This window comes from Tupaia chinensis, unplaced genomic scaffold, assembly GCF_000334495.1.
Source record: "Tupaia chinensis unplaced genomic scaffold, TupChi_1.0 Scaffold000018_1, whole genome shotgun sequence".
Lineage (NCBI taxonomy): Eukaryota > Metazoa > Chordata > Mammalia > Scandentia > Tupaiidae > Tupaia > Tupaia belangeri.
In genome coordinates, this window is record NW_006159448.1 from 6,099,533 (window position 1) to 6,109,476 (window position 9,944).

General features: G+C 36.5%; 1 protein-coding gene across 2 annotated transcripts in view; it reads left to right on the plus strand.

Annotated features, from left to right (window-relative positions):
- The window catches only part of SPAG16 (sperm associated antigen 16), a 1,195,723-nt gene that overhangs the window by 578,924 nt on the left and 606,855 nt on the right, over positions 1 to 9,944 (plus strand). For both annotated transcript variants that reach the window (XM_006140101.1, XM_006140102.1), the window contains exon 11: positions 9,099 to 9,242. In XM_006140101.1, the coding sequence (XP_006140163.1) occupies positions 9,099 to 9,242 (144 nt within the window). The remainder of the gene's footprint in view (positions 1 to 9,098; positions 9,243 to 9,944) is intronic.

Below are 9,944 nucleotides of genomic sequence, written 5' to 3' on the forward strand. Positions count from 1 at the left end.
GGAAAGAGAGTCTTTAGGGTTTTTGTTTGTTTGCTTGTTTGTTTGTTTTTCCCTGATTGCCAGAAGGTTTGAGTTCTTGCCAGAGACAGAATAAGAAAGAGAAAGCACCCCCAGTAGGATGGTCCCATTGCTATCCCTTCTCCATCTTCCGTCTTGTTGGGGTTTTGAGCGCCCACACACTCCCACTCAGATTGTTTAGCAAGCTGCCAGATCTGAGGTTTGAATTGTGGTTAATTATGTGGGATTAGGCTCCCTTCACTACCAGGCTACAGATCAGGTCAAGGAGACTTTAGCTTTATGGCTACTCTCTAGGGCCTTATTAGTAAGTCTACAAACTGTGGAAATGTCCTACCCATTTAGTAAAAATGAAAGTGCTAATTTCCAGACACCAACAATACAATTCCTACTCAGCATAAAAATAAAAAAAAACTATAAAGTCACAATTTTTAAAACTTAAAGTGCCATGGAGGTATTAAGATTTTATTTTTTATATTTTATCTCTTTTCTGAAAATGAATGAAACCCAATAACTTATTCCAATCGATTTCTAATTATTGTGTTTTGTCCACAAATTTGTTTTGACTTCTATTGGATTTTACCTTGGCATTTTGTAAGTACACTTAATTATTTAATAGTCTTTAATGGCAAGGACAACTATGAGTTGACTTTTCCTGAAAATAGTGGTGAAAATATGAATATACTCAAGTACATCTATCATAATAATGAGGACCTGTAGGTTAAAGAGATCTAAAGCCATTATGTTGTGTTATTGCTGTACACTCCTTGGTAATGTCCTGGTTTCTTCTCTTGCTGACTTCTCATTTTCCATACAATAGCTAGAGAGACCTTTTTTAAAAAAATATCAATTATATATCATTCTCCTACTTAAAGCCATGAAACATTGTTGAGATAAAACTCAACCCTCTTGCCTGAACCTACAAGGCTCTATGTGATCTGGTACTGTCCTTTCTCTTGATGTTCAGCCATCCTCACCACAGTCCTCCTTGCTCTTTCCAATCATCCTTGCCTTCCCTTGAATGCACCAACTCTTTTCAGTCATAATGCTTTTGCACTTTCTGTCACCTGTGCCTGAAACCATCTGCCTTAGTTCATCATAAAGATAGTTCTTAATTGCTGTTCTGGTCTCAGCCAGAATTCCATGTCTTCAGTGAGGACTCTCTGACCACCTGTTATGGCTTGAGTGTGTCTTCCCCAAATCCATGTTTTAAAATTTGGTGAGCTGTTGTAACTGTGTTGAGAGGGTGAAAAATCTAATTTGATTATATTAAGAGGTGGAGCCTTTAGGAGGTTATTAGGATTAGATAATGTCAACGGGGTTAAACCCCCAAGATTGAGTCCCAGTAGCTTATAAAAGAAGCACACAGAAACAGAGACATACATGCTCCTGCTTTCTTGTTACATGATGCCTTGCACTGTTTTGGGTCTCTGCAGAGAGTCCCCACCCACAAGAGGACCCTCACCACATATGGTCCCTTGACTTCAGACCTCCAAAACTGTGACCTCATAAGGTCCTGTTTTTATAAATTATTCAATTAATATGCAACAGAGAATGGATTAAAATATCATCTCATAAAAAGTAACATTCTCCCCCAAATTATTGTCATATTACTTTGTTATGTTTTCCTTACAGCTGAGTTATTTTGTTTACTTATTTTGTTGTTTATTTTCCCTCCTGCATACGTAAGCTCCTTGAGAGGTGTTGTTGCATACTGTATCATGGGATCCCAATACATACTTGTTGAAATAATGAAAAAGGATGCATGCTAATGTGCTTTATAAATCTTGATACACATCCAAATATAAGGCACAGTTATTGGCTGAATAATAGACGACTCTGGTACACATACTTGGCCTAGCAGGCTGGATAAAAGCATATGTAATATGTAAGTGTGTGTTGTCTGTAAGAACAAGTAGATAAGTAGTCACCTAATGTTCATGGGGCATGCATTTTGATATTGATTTATTTTCAACCCACTGTTCATCTTCTGTTTTGGCAATAATTAGAGCCTGTGAACTGAAGTGAAGGAAACATTTACAATGCCGGATAACCTGAAGTGAAGACAAGGATAGCTAATTAGTCTTTCTTGTGACAACCTTTTTTTGGATTAATATTCTTCTCTTTTGAAAAGTGTAACAGTGGCGCTATGTCACCGACTCTACTGATAATTAATAGTGCTCGACATACACCTACACGTATTCCCTCCAAAAATCTCCTTGTGTAATGCTGCTACTGAAAGAACAATTTCAATTAGAGAGGAGAGTTTCTTAAGTATATATCACATGGTCTATTATGAGGAATGTGTCCTAGTACAAAAGAGAAAAACAATCTCGACTAAAACATAATATTTTATGTAACATTCCTGGTATATTGTTTAACAAAACAGTTCATGGATACTTTAACAGGACATGACTTGAATAAGAAGCAGAACTAGTATTTACCTACATTTTCTTTTCTTTTCTTTCTTTCTTTTTTTTTTTTTAATCTCTAAGATATTTTCCTGTACCATATTCACCCTAGTCACAAGCTTATTAACTTGGGAATGAGGTGACAGGCCCTTTGTCTTCGAATCTTGTAATTATAATTAATAGTAAGTTAAAGGGAAGCAGAAAGCATATATTCAAAGTATAAAGTAAAATGACTTTGTGGCACTCAGGGCAGGTGCCAGAAGAAATTAAATAAGAGCTTATTATTCTTCTTAATTAGAGCTTTGGGGAGACATCTTGGAGAAGGAAAGTCATTCTGTGGTTATGAGAGGGACACCTATTTGTGACAGAGTTTGAGAAAAAAAAATCATGCTGTCTTCATTTTGGAATGCCCTGGGCCTAGAAAGGGCCTTTTCCCCATGACAAGGAACTGTGTCATGCCTGTTGCATACATGAAGGCAGAGATAGGAGTGAAGGTGCACATATTCACTGCTATTTTCCGCAGTACATTTCTGAAAATTGCACAAGGGAAAATAAAAAAAGAACAATCACAATACTTGTTTATTTTGTTTTACTTGTGAAAATATTATCTATGGGAGCTGTGCTTTGATCACAGGATGTAACATCACATAAAATGCAGCAATGTTTGATGTCTATCAAACCATAGGGAAGCATCATTTATCTATAAATATCTACAATATTAGATAGTAAATTTAGTCCCTATGATCTTTAAAAGAAGTGTAAGCGAATTAGAAAAGTTAACTACATGAAGGACCAGGCTACAATGAAGAGCGATAATGCTGAATAATAATAATCACAGTATTTGTGGAGAGCTGGCCATGCTCAGATAATTGTTCTAACTACTGGGCATATATCTACTTATTTTAATCCTTACAAGACCCCTATGAAATGGTCTTATATTTACCCTCTTTTCACAAATGAGGAAACTGGAGGCTAAGAGCTTATAAATGTAATCAGCTAGTTAGTAAGTTACAGAACAGCTTTTCAAATTTCAGCAGGCTGGCTTCAGGAACCCTGCCTGTGCTATAGAAATGTTCACTGAGTTTTTATTATGTGTCTAGCACTAAGTCATTCAAGTGGATTAATTTATTTAATTATCACATTCAGTCTCTGAGATTAATTTGCTGTATTCCCACTTTTCAGATGAACAGCCTGAGACAAAGACAGGTAAAGAAGCTTATCCAAGGATGATGAGCTAGTCAACACTAGAATGAATGTTATTTCATCTTATTTCAGAGCCCACACTCTTAAACACTAGTCTACTTTACATCATGCAAAACTTTAGAAAGAGGAGGGGACCAGCAGGTGGCATGGTGGTTAAGGCACTGAACACTCCCACTTGGCTGACCATGGCTCAAGCCTCGGACCTGGCGGCTTGCTTTCTCACTTCCTCCCTCTCTCTGTATGTTTCCCTCTGGTCAAATTAAAATAAATGAATGAATAAGTAAAATAAAATAAAAATAAGTAATTATTTAAAAAAAAAAAACTTTAGAAAGAGGGATCAGCAAACTATAATACACAGGCCAAATCTGTGGGCCATTATCAAGAGCCCATAATTGATTTTATATATAAGGTTTTATTGGAGCACAACCTTGCTCATTCACATATGCTTTGTCTGGGGCTGCTTCTAGACTATGATGTGACCATGTGGCCCATCGCCTCCAATGTTTACTATCCGGCCCTGTACAGGAAAGTTTGCCAATTTCTGCTTTAGACCCTTAGTACTTTTTATTGGTCACCTTTGTGTGATCCATTTCTCTATCACTCTGAATCTAGCCAGTTTCCAGAAGAGAAGTGACAATTGTTTAAACCTTTTACATATTTAGAAATGATTTTTTAAAAATCAGTTCTTTAGAAACTTCAAAATGCATTTGACAAATCCCCAAGATAGATATGAACATTCTTTGCTCTTATTGTCATCTAAAAAAGGAAAAGGCAATTGAGTTTCTATGCTCACTCTTTGAGGGATATGAACCCTGGAGAGTTCACTTGACCTTAGTGTTCTGTCTCTGCCATGTCTTGGCTTCATGACTTCGAGTAGATTATTTAACCTCTGTGTGTCCCAGTTTGTCTATCTACACAAATGGGGTTGGTAGTAGACCTAACTCTGAGAATATTATGACCATTAAATGACTTAATGTACACAATTTTGAGGTCAAGACTTGATTCCTAGAGTTATTATTATGTTCTTCAGCTTCTGTAAAAAAATAATTCAAAGATAAGCAGAATGGTAAAAAGTAAGGTTTTAAAAAAGGTGGGGACATTTTTCAGTGAGTTAAAAGGTTATAGAATCTATGCTTATTAACTATTCTACATTCAGTTTTTACAGAGATTTCTATAAAAATAGTTGAATAAAAAGTCAATGTCCTCTGATAACTTGATGTGTAATACAAGGCTCATAATATAGTACGAGGGTACAAATAAAAGATATTGTGAAGTCCAACAGATAGCACATCTGTACAAAGCCTGTGTAGACTGATTTTAGGTGGGCTATGCCTGCCTAGTGTCTCCTAAAATATCAGTGCATCTTAACTGTAAAGGGTCGGGTCTTCTAACCCCTTTAAGTCTGTTACATATAGTAGTATCCAGCTCTGATATGCATGCTGACAATTCTTGGATAGGTTATTTAACTCAGGGTTTAAAAATGTCTAAATGGGGGTTGAACGGTGGCACAGAGGTAAAACATAACAGTCTGTGGGGCTGACCTACGTGGAAAAGTTCTGGGTTCATACCCAAAAACCTCCATGAGCTGACTGAGCATGCTCATGCCCTTGATCTGAGGCTGGCTGAATCTGGGGATGGATCACAGCATCGAGAACCTGTTTGGTGCATTGTCTCTCTGTCTTTCTCTCTTGTGCTTATGGAACAAATACACAGAGTTTGCATTTTAAAGTTTATGAGTAACTGCTAAGAGCTAAATATTTACTAGGAAAGATAATAATTATATCCAGGTTCTCCTCTAAGAATGATTGATGTTTGCAGTACATGTATAAATAATGAACTACCAGATTCATTCTATGTAGAAGTAGATGAAATCATGAACTTAAAAGAGAATCATCTTGTATTCAAAGCCATTCTCCATCCATTACTAGATGTGAGATAGAGAATGTACACACCTTGACCCCTGTTTACTTAGGCATAAAATAACAATACTAACAGTACTGAAATCAATTAGTCATATATTTCATAAGTAATTTATTGAATAGCTATGTGTTAGCCAGAGATGGAATTGAACATACAGAAACAAAACAGATAACTCTTGTTCTCAAGAGTTTTTTAATTTAATTTAATTTTTTAATTGGTTGTAAGAATTAAGCATTCTGTACAAGATATGGGTACATTACGTTTTAGAACAATGTTACCATTTTAGTCTATTGCCTTGCTAATAACAGAAATCCCCGAATCTGGGTGTTTGTAATAGAGGTTTATTTAGCTCATGGTTTTGGAGATCAAAGTTAGGGAGCTGCATCTGGTGAGATCTTCTTGCTGGTGGGGGCCCTCCACAGAGATGTGAGGAAGCACCAGGCTTCACATGGCAAGAGTTTGGCCAGAGCAAGAGCGTACATGTCTGTGTTCAGGTGTTTGTGCTCCAGACTCTCCTTGTAAAGTGACCAGGAGTTAATCACTGAGCCCCCTTCCTACTCACCTCCCAAAGGCTCCACTTATTAACCCCATAATCAGATTAGACTTTCTCTTAATATCATAGCAATAAGAGCTGAATCTCAACAGGAATTTTGGCAGGACACATTTAAATCATAGCAGTTGCATTGATGATGGTGTTGCTGCTGCTGCTGCTGATGGTTTCAGACACGGGTGCTTCCTTATAGAGTTGGCAATACCAGGGAATTTCTCATGTGTGGAAATGCTTCTGGTCCATGGCTTTTAACCTGTGTTCCTCATCTTGATCATGTCTCAAACCAGTGATGCAAACTAGAAATTATAACTCTTGATTGGGGTTCTTTATTACTGTGACTCAGTTTTTGTTAATAAATTTAATCAGCGAATTATTCAAAAACAGGTATTTATCTATTCAATGGCTATTACAAAAGCATTGAATTTCCTCTCATATGATGGGTTTTCAAGAAGTTCATTTAAAAGTCATATTATAAAAATCTGTTCATGAATTTCAAAAAAATGTTTGTATCAAAATAAACTCATATATTTAATTCTATTTCTCTGTTTTAAAGTCCCCTCATACATGCTGAAACTATTTCTTAAGTTTTTGTTTTGTTTTGTTTTTACCATAGGGTGCATGCACTTGCTGGAGAGAGACAGAGACAGTGAGAGGGAAAGTGAGAAATCACGTCCCCACCAGGGGTAATGGCACTGCCACAATTCCTTCTCCTTCATTCTCCTCCTAGGATTTTAAGTGCACACACACATGCCAGTGTGAGTTTTCAAGAAGTTGGGATGTGAGAGTTCAGTGCCTTAATCACTTCGCCGCTTGCTGGCCCTGCTGAAAATATTTCCATTGACTAAAAAGCCTTTTCATTGGTGAAATGGAATTGAGACTCTTTGAAGACTAGTATATCACTGATTGACTGAAATGTGTGCAGCATTATCAGAAAAAAAGTAATTTATCCATTACATATATACAGAGAGAGAGAGACAGAGAGGGAAGGAGAAGGAGAGAATAAATGGCCAGAGAAACCAGAGAATGTGATTAGAGGAATCAGTCCATGTGGAATGGAAGAAGTTGTAGGTGGTACAGAGAAGGCCCAAAAATAAAATGGATAAGGAAAATTAGGGGAAAAAACACACACACACACACACACACCCAAACGGATTATCCACCAACTCATTTGTGTTTATATTTTTTCCTTAACTTCTACAAATAGCTCTCCTCACAAAAGTCATTTTGGAAACTTATCTTTCAAAGTTTGTAAAGACATCAATGGTTTTAGTTATCTTCACTTAAAGAGGGTAATTTATCATCTAGTCAAGTGTGCATGTGTCTGCCAGGAAAGCTTTGAGCCAACATACATCATACTCAGTAGCTTCAAGGATTTGGTTTGCCTTCTTGTGTGTATTTGAATATAGAATTCATTTTAATCTGACATTTTTTACCTCTCATCATATTTTTCTTCTAATTAAGTTCTATAAATGTATCCTCTACCTGGTTTGAGCTGTAATAAATTCCTTTCTTGAATTGGCCTTCTGAAAGTCACAAACCAACATTATGATGAATAGCAAAATGAATAATTTCCCTTCCACTGTATTTATTGTGAGCAGCAAAATGCTAGAGAAAAAAAAAAAAATGAAGCAGCATTTCACTAGAAAGAAGGTCCTGTCCATAATGGTTACATGATTGTGCATTGAATGCTTCTAATACTGACCCCAGCAGGTTTCCAAAACTGTGTAGATCACATGCAAGAAAATAATTTTTCAGTTTATAATTTGGGAGTTTAATGGCAATAATGAAAGAGATTGGTAATGAGAAGAGTTTTTGTGTGTTTTGTTTTGTTTTCTCCCCTTATAAGCCCCAGGGTTACTCATATAGGAATGAACTAGCGCCGCCATGATTGCTTTGGGAAACTGATTTTCTAAAGTCCACATTGCAGAAGAAGGGAGCAAGGCAATTCACAGAATGGACTCTAGGAAAGATGAATGTTTAATTACTATTTTTAAAGTCATTTATGGTACTCTACTTTATAGGCAAGTAAATGCTGTAAATGCTTTATGTCTTTGAGTTGAGATGGCCAAATTGAAATTGAACAATTCATCGCTAATATTTAGGCTGCTGTTTTAATAGGTACTTAACATTGGGCACAATTGTTCCCATTACATTGTAAGGCATAGATAAAACACTATATAAATAAGATTAAAGCATTGCCATAGATAAAATATTAGGCATTAACCTCGTAGACTTTTGATTTTAGAATAGTTTAGCTCCAATATTTAAAGAGCCACAGTGATCAGAGCCTGGTTCAAATACTAGTGCTTAATGTGTTAATCATTAATTTTACATACTTCTATCTCATTTCCCTCTATGCATTTACAGAGTGAGAATTGCCTTATGCATCTTGAATTCATTACCATAATTTGTGTACTGCGCATTGAGTGAGGCCAATTTAAGTGGCATATTAGCACAGAATTTTAGTTCCTTCGCTGTGTGTAGATAGTAGGCCACAGAGTTAATGTTTCATTTATAGTATTTATTATAGAACTATGATAATGTGGTTATGATTCATGATCGTTTTCTGGATAATGCCTGATTTAAGACATATTGTAGCCTGAAAAGAATTTTGATTTTCTTTAATAATTATGGCCACGGATTGAAATAGTCTATTATATAAAATATTATTGACATAACTTTTCTTCCATAAAAGAAAAAACAGAATTACTGTCTTCTAGTGAGAATTAGAAATGCACAGTCATCTGAAACAACCATTTTATCCTGCAGATGAGGAATCCGAGATTCAATGATGTTAACTATTACTAGATTGATGGAGATCAGAACACTCTTACCATTAGAGAATAGCTGGGATACAGAACCTGCTTTCTCACACCTCTGGGCCAGCACACTTAACCATCCTGCCTCACTGAAATAGAAATCACTGCCATTTTATTCACTCACATTTGCAAACATTTGCTATTATAGTCCTCTAACTCTTCTTTTCTTTCTCTGTGTAGCATCATCATGCATCCCTGCAAAGACAGCCTAGTCACCTGTGGTGAGGACCGCTTCTGGAAGGTGGTGAGCCTCCCAGACGGCAATGTGCTTCTCACGGGAATTGGCCACACCGACTGGCTCTCCGCCTGCTGCTTCCATCCCAGGTCAGTGCATACAACCCTGGAACCCAGCTAATTCCTCCAGGGAATCCACTTGTTTACTGATTCCTCACTCTGCTGGCTTGATGACACTTTTCTCTCTGCAGCCTCGCTCTCCACAGCATTTCGAAACATGTAGATAAATGCTCCTTTGGCTTTCATTATATTGACTTTTGATCAATTGCTTTTGATATTTGGTACATGCAGAATGTAGTCCACACGTGGATGCATTTAACAAGAGTGATAAGTTTTTCAGGACACGCTTTATTAATGCTCCTTGTGCTCACAAGCCCTGGCAAGGCACATGGATTTCTAGTCAATAATTAATGCCACTACTTACTTTGCCTCTGTTAATCTTGCACTTTTGCTTTCAGAATAAAGTTATCTACCAAAAAGAATCAGAAGGCGGTGTTCGATTTCTTTAAAAATTCAGTGATACTCAAGATATTAAAGAGAACAAAGCAGTACTGAAAATACTGAGTCCTAGATGTTTTTGCACCCAAAGACCAAGGGCATAGAAAAAAGACATTGTTAAACATACAGATACACTGATTTTTGTGGGTGGTAAGTTCTCCACACAGATCCTGGGTCAGCTTCTGTTTTCTGTTCTTTATCATCATTTTTATTTTTATTTTTAATAATTATTTAATTTTTATTTGTTATTATTACTATTAATTTGCTATGGGAACATATGTGCTCACCAAAGAC